This window comes from Meleagris gallopavo, chromosome 22 (genome assembly GCF_000146605.3).
Source record: "Meleagris gallopavo isolate NT-WF06-2002-E0010 breed Aviagen turkey brand Nicholas breeding stock chromosome 22, Turkey_5.1, whole genome shotgun sequence".
NCBI classification, from domain to species: domain Eukaryota; kingdom Metazoa; phylum Chordata; class Aves; order Galliformes; family Phasianidae; genus Meleagris; species Meleagris gallopavo.
In genome coordinates, this window is record NC_015032.2 from 6,128,226 (window position 1) to 6,141,941 (window position 13,716).

The 13,716-nt window shown below is 49.5% G+C and overlaps 1 protein-coding gene across 1 annotated transcript; it reads right to left on the minus strand.

Moving 5' to 3' along the window:
- Positions 1-1,336: 1,336 nt before the first annotated feature.
- On the minus strand, positions 1,337-13,710 carry OPRL1 (opioid related nociceptin receptor 1). Its single transcript, XM_010722396.2, has 4 exons — positions 13,497-13,710; positions 12,763-13,016; positions 4,484-4,839; positions 1,337-4,211 (listed from the first exon to the last, which is right to left on the minus strand). Exons 2-4 carry the CDS (start codon positions 12,987-12,989, stop codon positions 3,688-3,690), a joined length of 1,107 nt encoding a protein of 368 aa, XP_010720698.1. The 5' UTR covers positions 12,990-13,016; positions 13,497-13,710; the 3' UTR covers positions 1,337-3,687.
- Positions 13,711-13,716: the final 6 nt, after the last annotated feature.

Sequence of the window (13,716 nt, forward strand, 5' to 3'; positions counted from 1 at the left end):
CAGGCTGCTCGTTCAGCAGGCAGAAAGGGCTGCTCCTGCAAATCCTTTTCACTGGGGAGGACGTAGCCATGCAGAGCACCCATCCCCTGCAAAGCAGAGCAGGGTAGGGACACCCAGGCCAATGCACACCTGCTCCCCAGCAGCAGTACCTGAGGGATGCACAGAAGGAGCAGAGCACAGTTGCAGCTCCTGAAGGAGTTAACAAATCTGCCTCTGGGGAAAAAGAAAAAAAAAAAAAAAAAAAGCAGACATATTTACAGTCTAGCTCCTCACAAAGAAACACCTTGTAAAAATAGCCCTGGCGACTTGTCAGCATTAGATAATGTCTTTATTGGGGCTGGAGTTGCAGATGGTGGAAGGTTATTGTGGTTCCAAAGGGCAGTGGGCATCAGAAGGGTGATTTCAGCTGGAAACACGCCTGAACCAGAGGATCTCTGATCTGTGGCACAGGAGAAGATAACTCATCCCCTTTGTGGCATAAAACCTCACCATAGAGGAAAGCTGTGGGCAGAACAGCCCGGGCGGGGGAGGTGAAGGGGGCACGGCCCCATTGAGCGAAGCATCCCTACAAAACAGAGCATCCTAAAAGCCAGGAGCATGGCAGGGCACAGCTCAGCTCGTCCCCTCCTGAGCCCCTCCAGCAGCCAGCTCCAGCCACCAGCAGCAGGGACAGCACTCAGAGTGTTAATGAATTCCACAGTACTGAATAAAGCAGCTTATTTTATAGCTTTGCCATAAGAACTCACCCCTAGGTACTTATAATTAACTGGACTAGAGGAGCAATAGAGATTTCTTTTTTTTTTTTTTTTCCTCGTCAATTTTTTTTTTTTTTCCTCCTGGAAAATAAAATAAAATAAAATCACCACTGCTAATAAAGAAACCTCTGCTGATATTCCCCTGTCTGGGTAGGAATATCGATCTCCATGCAGAGAGAAGATGCTTTCTTTATTGCACATCGCACAGGATGATCAATCTTTTCTGGCTATGGGAGATTGCTTAGGCTTTGTTTTCAGAGCAGTCTGGTAACTCACTGCTCTGCAGGACCATGCCCAGCCCTGCAGCCCTGCGGGATGGGACCCAGAAGCTGCAGGAGCTCACACTCCTCTCCATCACCCGTTTTCTCACTTCTTCTGCATGCAGCTGCCTCCAGACAAAGTCAGCACAACAGAAGTCCCAGTGACCTCAGGAAAATGGGACTGGATGCTTTGGTGGAGCTGCATGCACTCAGCAGGGGTTTCAGATGGAAACACAAAGCCCACGTGCGAGCATCCCATCCAACAACTGCTGACCCACGCAGCTACGTCTTCCAGATTCCACATCATTCCAAGCATAGGGGTTTTATTTTCCTTTATTGAAGCACACAAGTAGCCACCAAGGAAATTGTCACTTACACTGCAGTAATTGTAAAATCATACCAACATGACCATTTTAGAGGAGAATTAAAGAGCCTGCACTTCAGCTGGGTAGCTGAGCACAAGCCTTTAACTCCGTAGGCACAGTACAATAAAGCTTTTGCTTCCAGGTTTTGTTGCTCTTCTTATAACTCCACCGAGCATGAACAGAATGCCTATACACATCCACTGCAAGGGCCACAGAATTACCCAAAAGCTCAGTAAACACACATTTATTGGTTACTCGATTATGTGAGATTGTTGCAGCATAGTCATTATAACAAAATCCTTATAAAAAGTGCCAAACACTTTCAGAGGACATAAATCTGTTTAAAAACACAACCAGGAGCTACAAAGGGAGCATGGCTCTGCTCTGCCTCATGACACTACAAGGAAAGCCCAGCAGCCACATCCCTACTCATACCCAACACCCCATGTCACCCCACATCGCGTGGCTCAGAAGACCCCACGCTGCCAGTGACCAACACCATCGTTGCATCCATGACTACAGCAGCTCATCAAGCTTGCTGTGTTACTGTCCCCATGGCGTGCCTAGGGCTGTATGAGATTTCCTGGTGAGTGCCTGGGGATAAACATCCATCACAAAGTGCTTACAGTGCCCAGACCTCCTCCACTCCTGCAGCTACTCAGGGGAAGTGCTACTTGTAAAGTTCTCTCTTATATCCCCCTCCAGACTCCCAGTATAAACTATGAGAATGGTCCCAGCTTGCAGAGTTTACAAGGGATCTGGGTCCAACACATGGGATGCTGGGACTGCGTCTATATTTTAAGCCCAACCATAAGGGAAATACTCTACATAGAAATATAACATCAGATTCTTTTCTTTTTTTCCTTTTTTTTTTTTAAACAGCATATATAAAGAACGTGATAGCATTAAAATAGTGGTAAAGTGATACATTAAAAATACAGCATCTCATAGACCAGAGCACAAGAACTACATTCACGTGAAGTCTGTACAGTTCGGCTGCCACCGCAGCTGGCCATCTCCGAGCAAGGGCTACTGCTTTCCTTCCCAAATTTTCCTGTGGCCACAGTGCTTCAGGAAGAACACAGGCCCCCCCGTCCCTGCAGAGGGCACTCAGTGGTCAAACTCTCCGGGAACACTTCCATTACCAAATGAAACAGCTGAGCATTTCATTTTACACAAAGGTCCGGAAGAGGGGAAAAAAGAAAATCAGTCAGGTAGGTAGAAGGTGTGGCAGCTCAGCAGCATCTCCCAAAGCTCTCAGCATCAGTGATGTCACTTTGCCAAAATAAATAAGTAAGCCATCTATTGCACACACGGAGCAGATGGGGTGGCTGTAGGCTGCCCTTCCTACCAGAAACATCCGTGTCTTCTGGAGGAGCTACTGGGCTGTTTCTGAAATGGCTTCCCCCTGTACACAGGTGCATGTGTTCATAGGCCACTCCATCCACTTCATTCCTTCCTCTTCTCACTGAGGAAGATCACCAAGGCATGCTTGGCAAGACAAACATTTACAATATAGCTGTATCATAGCAATATAGAGACGCATACATGTATATACAGACATTCTGTCCGTTATTACAATGGGAAGATAATGCTAGAAAAACCCACAAACAATAGCAGCATGTAAACAAGGATTTGTGTTCATTTCATCCATCTTTTCCTCCTCCTCTCCCCTCTCAGGTGGAGGATTTTCTGCAGAGCTCGCCAGCTCCTGACAGCTTGAATTTCCCTTTCCGCCAGCTCTGCTCCCTCCTCTCCCTCCCCGCATCCTTCCTCTCGTGATGACTCATCCTGGAGATGATCTTGGGTTTTGTCTGACGGCTGTTGCCCACTTTGTCTTCAGCAAAGTCTAATTTCAGAGCGGTGCCGCAGGAATAAACCCATGCACGAGCGCCCGGAGAGGTACGAGAGCCGAGGATCTGAAACGACTCAGGGAGGAAAAAAGAAATGGAATCGTCTGCATTTTGTCTGTCTCCCAGCAGCAGAAGCGTAAGATGCAGGAGCAATGCCTGTTTCAAACCCTTAATTCCCAAATTCTCAATAGCCTTGCAAGCCGCCAGGGTTTCACAGGAATCAAAAGGCTGATTTCAAATGTGCTCCATAGTGCAGGGCACGTCAGAACTAAAAATGCATTGAATCAGCTCTTTTGCATGCTCTTGCAGTGTCCAGTTTTCCCAACTCCCAAAATTGCTTTCTTGGTTTCTCAGTTTTGAGGTCCTGCTAAAGGGCTGTTATCTGAGTTAGCTCTGATGTGGGAGTGGTTGGACTCTGCTGGGCGACAGCCACCATGGGGATTTCCATGCCTAGTCAGGCTGGATTGTTAGTCCCCTCCGAGTTCTTGCAGGCATAAGCCACATCCTTGGCAATGCTGCACATCCTGTTGGACATCTGGAGCTCTGTTCTGAAGGCGGTAGGGAAGCAGAACTTCTTGAAGCAAGCCTTGAAGTTCTCATCTAGGAAGGCATATAGCACAGGGTTCAGGCTGCTGTTGGCATACCCCAGCGCTGTGCAGAAGCAGGAGATGGCCAGCTCGAGCTCGCTTTCGGCCTTGGCACCCAAGCACTGGACCAGCACGAAGATCTGGATGGGAGTCCAGCAGATTATGAAGACGGCCACCACCACCAGCACCATGCGGGTGATGCGCCTCAGGTTCCGGTCCTTCTCCTTGGAGCCTGAGAGGACACGGACGTTCTTGAGGCGTCTGATCATGAGACTGTAGCAAATGGTGATGATCAGCACTGGGATCATAAAGGAGAAGAGAAAAACGCAGATGCCAAACACTGGATCCCAGTAATCCACGGGTGAAGGGAGCTTAATTAGACAATCTATTTCTGCAAGGAAAAAGTAAGAAGGAGATCAGTAAGCCCATATCAGGAACAGAAGGACCTTCACATTCCATTTCATTAAAGCATGTTTAATACTGAAAAACAATGGCAGCGATGCAGAGAAGCAACGACAAAGAGGAATGAGTTTAAATGGCTTTAGAGCAGGGAAATTAGCCCATTGTCGAAACCAGTTCCCCCTCAGATAGCTCCTCAAGACCACAGAGCTCCCCTGGCCATTGGCATAAAAACCCCCAAACCCTCAGTGTGTTTTGACTGACCATTGTTCTCATTCTCTGCAGATCCCATCACCATCGCTGGGATGCCAAAGACAGAAGCGAGCGCCCAGATGCAGACATTCACCACTTTGGCCTTGTGAGGAGTGCGGATGTCCAGAGCTTTGATAGGATGGCAGATAGCGATGTAACGGTCCACACTCATCATCGTCAGGGTGAAGGTGCTTGTGAACATGTTGTAGTAGTCTATAGAGATAGCAATCTTGCAGAGGACATTGCCAAAAGGCCAGAAGCCCAGGAACGTGTCTGTACCCTGGAAGGGTAAGGTCATCAGACACAAGGTATCGGCCAGAGCAAGGTTAAAGATGTAAATGTTGGTTGCTGTCTTCATCTTGGTGAATCTGAAATGTAAAAAGGAGCAGTGGTTAGAGCTCCACCTGACCCCAATGGGTAAGGCATTGAAGTATGCCAAAGTGGGCGTTCATGTTATGGAGATGCTGCATTCTTCTTACCGAAGAGCTATATTGAATATTGCCACCTTTTTCTGCCTCCTACATGCTTCTACCCAGCTTCCACGCTGATGGAAATGCTGCTTTCACAATCAGTTTTACAGGCAGAAAAAGCTCGTCCTCATAGACCACAAGCAAGGACAATGAACACTTGAAGCTGTCAGGTCAGCTCGTGCTTTATGAAAAATGACTTCAGTAAGGCTAATCTAGGATTTCATCACATACGCCTTCATTATTATAAATACTGGTGAAAGCTTTACCCAGTAAGCTGATTTGAAAGGCATCATATGGTCCAAGAGTAAGATGATTAGCCATTCTGCATGGGCTCATAGCCAAAGGCTACAGTTAATGTGAGCTGTCAAAGCAGAACGGCTGAGATGGCCAGCGCTGGTTAGCAACGGGCTACAAGACATCAAAAAAAATCTAGAAAGAAAAATGACACCTTGGGGATGAAGTCATGAGCCAACTCCAAATGATTTAATTTCTGCCACTTTTATCACAGGAACAGGCTGCCCCAAAAGATTCACCTGGCTCCAGTGTTACTTGTCTCCTCTTTGCACATGGGAAGTGATGCAAAGAAAGTTGTGATCACTGGCCAAAAATATCCAGAATGTGAAGGAATGGAAACTCAGCTGTGACTCCAAGTGCACCTACCCTTCCAGCTCCAGGACGCTCCTCTCACAGACATAAGAGCTAACACGTTGATATCATTTTAAAACTTCATTTCATCAATCATTTAGCATACTAATGGCCTTCACAGAAGCGTTGCCAGACAACAATACGTATTAACCGAGGACAAGTTCATTTTGAGGGCAACACCAAAACCCATAAACCACCATACAATTTGCACTTTGATATATGTGCTGGAACATTATGAGGTTCTGATTTGACCTAACATGCTCTTTCAGTCCAATCGAGTCTGAAGAGCAAACCCAGAGCCGTGCACCTTCAATCAAAGTCGTACCCCTCCTGGGTACAAGGTGACATAGCAAATTTGCAGTAACCTCACCCAGAGAATCCACAGTTGGGAATATGAAGTCCATTTTATCCTGCCAGAGCTTGTGTTAGAAGCCAGGTGTTTGGAAGTGCTTTCTGCCAGACTGTGGCTTCAGAAAGCAAGAACAAAGGAGCCTGTGTTTGCCCTTGAAAGCCAAGGGGAGCTTTTGGAGCAGGTGAGTGTTGACGGAAGCATTTGATGTTCCCACGTAAGCTTCAGTCAGGCGGCTCCTGGCCCAGAAAGCACAGCAGCCGAGCAAGGCAGTGTGTTCTTAGAAAGATCAGAACTTATATAACAAAAAGCACTAAAGGAAAAATACCAGCATCCTTCCTCTTGCAGAGGAGCGAGGAAGCAAGGCACCTCACAAATCCAGCACAACCTGGAAGCTGCCAGACTTTAGTGCTTCAGGGCTTCCCGTGCAATTCTGCCTTAGGAAGAAAGAAGATTCCCGTGCTGCATAGCATCATTGTTCTGTAGCAGCACACAAAAACACATACAGATAAGTATTGTCAGCTCATGCTTCAGGAAATTAAGTCACCTAAGACTGCCTTAGGAGATATCTCCTGGGAGTATTACTGTCTCTGTGTCCCTCAGTGCAGGCTTCCCAAAGGCCAAGCTTGTTCCCCCACCCATGCAGGAGGATTGCACTCTGAGGCAGTTCATCAGCACACCTCCATCTCGCTTTTTTTTCCACTAACACTATAACTTGAGGAACAACAGCTGCATTTTTGAACAAAGATGGCCCACTTAACCACTGGGTTAAAAATATATATATATACATATATATTTCTGAGCAACAGGAGAAGCAAGCAACGATCCACCATTCCGCCCGCATCCTCCTGCCGACCTTCATGTGGATTCTGAGGCTGATTTCGTGCTCTTCAAAGATGGGGAAATTAATTTGCACCTAATTAATTACTTCTAGCTCCACTTTCTCCGCACGCTGAGAGCCAACAGCCATTATCCCAACGAACCGATGTACCCAAACATTTCCAGAATGTTCAGTACAAACAAAAATCAATTAATCACTTCTCCACAGATTAACCTTTCTTTTCTTTTCCTCTGGGAACTGTGAATGTTCTTTCTTAATCTGAACAACAACAACAAAAAGAAGAGAAATTAAAACTCTTCAGCTCAAGGATGCACATAAGTTACCCCCCCTCCGTGGCACAGCTGACTGACAAGGTCTGCACACAGGACATGAGCTCCTGCTGAGCCACTTTCTTGCACTCGGTCACAGAGGTAATTTCCTAATGGAGCATCTCCCACAGGGTGCTCCAGCAGCTCTCAGCTCTTCATCCCACTCCACCATTACCATAAATGTAATCCTGCTCCGTTCTTAAGCTTTCCCAGCTCCTGAAGCCTGAGAAGAATAAAGACCTGTAGAGCAGCTCAGCACTGGGTACCCCTCTCCTTTCTGCTAAGTGGACCTCCAGCAGTGTTACATGGGGGAAATCCTTCAGGAAAGGGAACCTGCATTTTGGGGGAGGAGGGGAAGCAGACAGTTTTTCCACATGCTGGCTCTGTTTCTCAGGATGGATTCTGCTTGTGGCTGAGCCTCAGGGCAAGCTGCAATGCTATTGTTTTGGAACTGTTCTTCCTGTCCATCCAGCTGCTGTACAGCATGCAGATGCCCCAGGGGTAAGAATCAGCAAAGTCAGATCCTGAAGCAGAGCTGCAGGCATCAGGGCAGAGGGAACAGAGAGAAGACTTCACACCCTGGGGAGCTGTGAGCATCACCTCCAGGAGCCCTCTGCCTCTTTGAGCCTCTTGGCATCAGCAGCTCCAGCTCATTGGGATGCAGACAGTCCCTTCATCCCCTTCCCGGACACGCACTGATCTGCAGCAGGGCAGGGAAGCAAAACAGAGCAGAAAGAGCTCCAGAGGGATTTTGCAGAGCTGCTCCAGCCCTGACAGCAGGAATCTGTGGAAATCAGTGACATCCCAGATTCCAGCCTGCCCTTAGCTCACAGGTTGAATAAAGCTGATATTCCACCTGGCACAGACTGTCCTGCTTTGTGTCATCTCAGCCACGTACTTGCATGGTGCTCTGCACATCCCTCCTGCTCTGATCACTCTCTTGCAGCCAACTCATCCTGGGATTTCTCCCCCGTTTAAGCTTGTTTGTTCCTAACGATTCAACATGCCACAAACAGCACATTTCAGAAACGAGTTTCAGACTATGGAGCCAGACACCACTGAAAAAAGCAGCCAGCATCAGCAGCACATAAATCCTATTCATTACCTGGGCAGGGTGGTGACCAACGAGCAGGGGTTAAGGAGGCTGCCACAGCACTGGTGCTTTGGGACAGGCAATTCTCTCACCCTTTGAATCTCCACCATATCTGGGTGACAGCTTTGAAAAACAAGCAACGTGTTCCCCCACTGCAAGGGTCTCTGGGGAGCAGCACCAGGAGCCAGCATAGGCGGGGACAGGGACAAAACATGGCCCTGATCTGCTATGCTGAGGGTTACAGCTGTGCCAACCCCTGCAGCTCGCCCTCGGGCTAGCAAGGATACTGAAGGCTGCCAGGATGAGGGCTCTAGGTTAAGAAGGATGTTTGCCAGCAGCTTTTCTGCAGCAGGATGCTCTCATCTCCATGAACACACTGTGGACACCTCTGCTGGACTAATCGAGCCCTAAATGCTGGCCCTGCTCCTGGGAGCTGCCCAGACCCAAAAAGCATTGGGAACCGAGTCACAAATCAAACATCACTCAATTACTGTTGCACATGAGTGACTCCCTTCAACTCATCCCACCAAAGCCAGGGGAAACCAAGAGCAGAGGCACTGGAGCTACAGGAGCTGTCAGTAGGAGATGGGCAGGGCTGCCCTGTGCCACGGGCACAGCTTGTCCATGTCCACAGCTGAAGATCTGTCCCCCACCACCCCTGCCTGAGGGATTCCCCCCTCCCACTCTGCACAGAACAGACCCTCCACGTGGGTTTTCCTTCTCTGCAATTTACAACAATTGTCTTTTTTTGTTTTGTTGTTGTTTACACTCCAGGAAAAACCAGCAGAGGCCAATGTGGGGAGAGCAGAGGTCCCAGCTGACCTCACTGCATCCCCTGAGTCTGCATTGCATTAACCACTCACTCAATTTCAGCTCCGAGCCACACAGCTGGTCAACGTTCTTCCATTAAAAAGACTTTCTATTAAGAAATCAGCATCTCTGATATGTCCTATTAACTTCATTTTCCCTGGCTCATCACAGCCAGCTGCCCTCAGCCTCCACACACTGGGATCGATGGAGGTTTCAAGCAGAAGGACAGACAGCACAGACCTGCAAGATAGGAGCAGCAAGGCAGAACTAAGGCTGTGAGTAAAGGGGGAGAGGTCTGGCATCCAAACTCCTAAAGAGCTGAGCTGCTTGAACTAATTTGAGACCACGTACATCAGCAGGGAGAGCTGCGCAGCCCCAGCACTTTGCTGACTGCTCCAGGCTCCCAAGGAGGGAGAGCTGGCACAGAGGGAGGCAGCCACCCCACGAAGCCCCATTGCAAAGAGCCCTAGAGATGAGGCATCGTTCTCAGGGAGGCTGATCCCAACTATTAGATTCAGCACCAAAGAAGAGTTCTCCAGACTCTCATTGCCAAGCATCACAGCAACACAAGTGGAGTGAGAGGGCTCCCCAGGCCAGAAGCTGTGTGCTGTCCATCATCCCCTCTCCCAGCACCTCTGGGGCCATGAAGCTTCAGGGCTTGGTCTCTTTCACACAGCAATGCTTGTAGCTCTTATGCATAGGGAGATTCTGGACAGCTGGGTCTGCAGCACCTCAACCCATAGCCCACGTGTCAGTCATGCCCAGTACCATTGTGAAAGCAACACATCTCCCTTTGCCTTCCCTTTTCTTCCTGAAAACAAAGGTTTTAGGCATCCAGCTTTGCAGAGATCAATGATAGGAGAGAACCCAGCAGTCTGCTCACCCCCACTCACCCCTCAAATCCTCTCTGCATGGTGATGTTCAACTCCTTGTTCTACCCTCATTAAAAGCAACACAGGAAATGTATGCAGAAGAGAGCAGACAGCAGGAGGAGGGAGGGGAGGCATTATCTGGGCTGGCAAGGAACTCTGCAGTGAGCAAGCAGAACAAAGCCCTAGAGCAGGCAGATCTCCACAATAGGCCCTTTACTGTCCAGGAAATAGTGCTCCTGAGAAGAGCCCTTCCAGTCTTATCCAATTAGTGCCTCGAGCACTGGAAAGGGACTGGCAGTCACGTGGTGACCAGTGCTACAAATTAATAGCTCCAGATGTTAAATCACTCTAAATACAATAGAGAGGTAGGTTGGCTTTTACAACACAGGGGAAGACCCAGAGGAGGCTTTGAATGTTTGTTGTTCTTGGTTTGGTTTTTTTTGTCTGAAATACCAAGGGATTCCAAACTTTTCCCTGTGTGCTATGAAAAAACTCATTCAAATGGAACAAATAGGCCTTCTTGAAGCCTCCCATTTCCTTCAGCACTGATTTTTGAGTCTGTTTCCCCACTCCCTGAAAAACAGAAAGCAATTACTGCCTGCATCATCAAACTGTTCTTTTGGTGGAAGAAAGTACACCCATTAGTAATCCCGTTATCCCCAGTGAAATACAAGCACAGAAAGGTGAAAAGAGCTTCTGTATGATGCAACACGGTAGATTCGCCCACCTTTCCCCATCAGTGGAAGTGTTATTGCTGAGAGTCTCAAAATACATTGTTTGGCCAGCAACCAGTGCTCAAGCCACTAGAAACCATGCAGCTTAAGGCACGAAGCCCAGCAGCACTGATGCTCAAGAAGTCAGCCAGGCCAACAGCAGCATCCTCACACCCTCACAATAACTTGGCAGCTTTGTGTGTTAATTTATGTGCTTGGCCATGGTCAGGTTTGGGATACTGAGTTTGTTTCATCACTATATCTACTCCAGAGAGCAAGGGCAAGGAAATATAAGGTCTGGGCAGGGATACCCAAAAGTTGCTGCTACTCTATGAGCCCACAAGGATCATTGCCCATTGCAGCTCAGTGTTGCTCTCAGCCACTGCTGAGATTCCAGGAGATACCAATGGGGAAGCAAAGGACAAGATGTCCTAGGGGAAACTTCAGGGCTAAATGACCCATCTATATTGCTGGAAAGTATCCAAGCCAAAAGGACACCAGAACAGAAGCCACTATTCTGAAAGTGTAGCCAGCACATCTCACCTGCCCAGGATGCTGGGTTGGGCTATTTGGTGATCCTGCTGACACATCGGCCACGATCCTGGGGCTCTCCCTGCTCCTTAGGGGAACCCTGCTCCCCAGAGGCCAGCACATACAGGTTGTCACAGAAACCAGCGCCCAGCCCACCTTCATGAGGATAAAATGATGGTGGCTGCTCACACCCCATAAGACTTCTGCAGCCAGCAAGGAAATTCTGAGCTGCTCCTGCCACACACCTAAGGCTCACAAACACTCTGGGTGAGGACTCCCTCCCCTGTCTGCACAGCACTTCAGGCACCCCCCCCAGCAGCTGTGGGACAGGAACTTTTCATTGGCAGATTCACTGCTCACTGCATACACACACACACCCACAAACACTGTGCTACACTGAACAGAAACGCAGGCAATCCCAGTGTGGCTCTGCTATGCTGCAAACCTCCTCCCTCCATCTCCAGCTTCCCCAGCAGGGCTGTGATCCCTTCTCCTCTCTGTAAACCCATCCCCAGGAAGAGCTCTGCTGGGCAACTCAATGAACAGGAGAGTCGCTTTGTCCTTGTGGCAGACACCTCACCTCTGTTTACCAGCATTTAATTTAGCAGCATCTCCCCCAGCACAGCTGTGTGTGTTCACTGAAGAGATGCTTTGGGAGCAGAGGGGCTCCTAGCAAGAGCAGGATTTAATCTCAGTGTCTGAATATCTGCTAATTATTTTAGTCATCTTTGCTGAAGGAGAAAACAAAAGTTTACAGTGTGTTTTCTGCACTGGCAGCACTCACACCAGGAATCTGCTGATATTTGTATAGAATGGAAGCTGATTCTATACTACACAGAGCACTGAGATCACAAGAGGGATGCTGGCACTTGACACAGAATCGCAGCCCCAGTTGCAGGAGCTTACTTTGTACTTGCATGGTTTCTGACTGCAGGAAATAAGGTGGTTCAAACCACAGCAGGAGCAGGCAGAGAGGTCAGACAGTGCTGGAGGAGCAGCCCAGGCTCCGTGCTGTCCTCCTGCAAAGGTCTCCCAGCCCCAAAGCCAAAGGACTTGCCTTTATCTCTGCAGCATCCTGCTGCATCCTATTTGCACCCATATTTCCCAGCGAGGTGGAAAAGCTGCATTAATTGCATTTACAGGCAGAAAAATGCGAGTCTGAGCCTCCCAGCAAGCCCGACTCCTCAGAACTTGGTTCAGCTCCCAGATGGAGCAGCACCTGCACCCACAGCAGGCTGCTAGGCACAGTGCAGGAGGGAGATGTCCACGGAGCAGTGGGCACACCCTGGATGTTCCCAACACCCTGCCCTCTCCAGGATGCCCCACTCCCTGCCTAGCAGCTTGCAAAAAGCCCCATTTTTTCGAGCAGATCTGCTCGCTCTGTTCCATTCTCTGGGTTAAACTTTAGGAGGCACCAGAGGGCAGCTGAAAGCTGGTGGGAACCTTCACCATGCCTAGGAAGGGAGAGAGAAAAAAAAAAAAAAAAGAGAAAAAACAACAAATAAAACCCAAACCATTAAACAGACGCCACACCATTACCTCTAAAGCACATTGCAATTACCGGAGAATCACCAACCCGCTCCTCCTGCGGCACTGATTTATTCTCAGGAGGAGCTCGCCCTGCTCCCAGCCCTCCCCTGCACGCTGTCTGGTGCCTACCTGACGATCACATACATGACGGAGCAGTTGCCCACCAGCCCCACAATGCACACAATGGAGTAGACGACCACAATGGTGATCTTGATGCTCAGCGGCAGGAAGCTGTCCCCCGTGCCGTTGTTGAACCAGTTGCTGGGGAGAAAGCTCAGGTTCAGCATGGAGGAGTCGTTTAGCAGCTTTCTCAGGTCGGGGTCTTCCAAAATATGGGCAGGGAAGAGGGGGTCCATCGTGAACCACCAGCCTGTGCCAAAGACCTGGGGGCACCAAAGAGACAGTTTTAAGATCCGCTGGTGAAACGGGCAGTTCACAGCACAAGGAATGCTAGGGATGATGTATTGCTGGGAAGTGTGCAGCCTCCCTCTATGCTCCCCAGGAGCACGGAAATGGGATGCAGACTCCAGAGCTCAGTGCACCCTGAGCTCACATATCTCCACATCGCCAGCACAGCGGGAATGCAGGCTGCACAACTCCATCCCTCCCGGGCACTGGGAGCCCCCCGCCGACATCCCACAGCCCGGATGAGGCTGGAAGCCCCTACTGCAGCTTTTGTGCTCCCCAAACCTCCCCTACAGCAACCCTCCAGCCGGGGCTAAATGCTCACCCCCGCCCTCCCCCCTTCTGCCCAAAGCCAGCCTGCTGCAGCCCTGCAGCATCCCCTGCAAAGCGCTAGGAAAACCCCGAAGTTAATATATATAAAAGACACAGAGATACGTAAACCCCTGCTGGCTGCTTACCTGCGTACGGGTTTCCCCTTCTACTGCGGCCGCATCCAGGCAGCCCCGCAGGGAACAAAGCCGGGTTGGGCACGGCCAGAGGCTCCGCTGGAAGAACTGCACCCCCGGAACGCAGGTTTTAAGGAGCAGGGAAGGATGGGGGGAGAGAAGGAGAGAGAGAGAGGGAGGGAAGGAGGGAGGAGGGCGGCTGGGCAGAGACAGCCCCGGCTGCCTGGCTGCT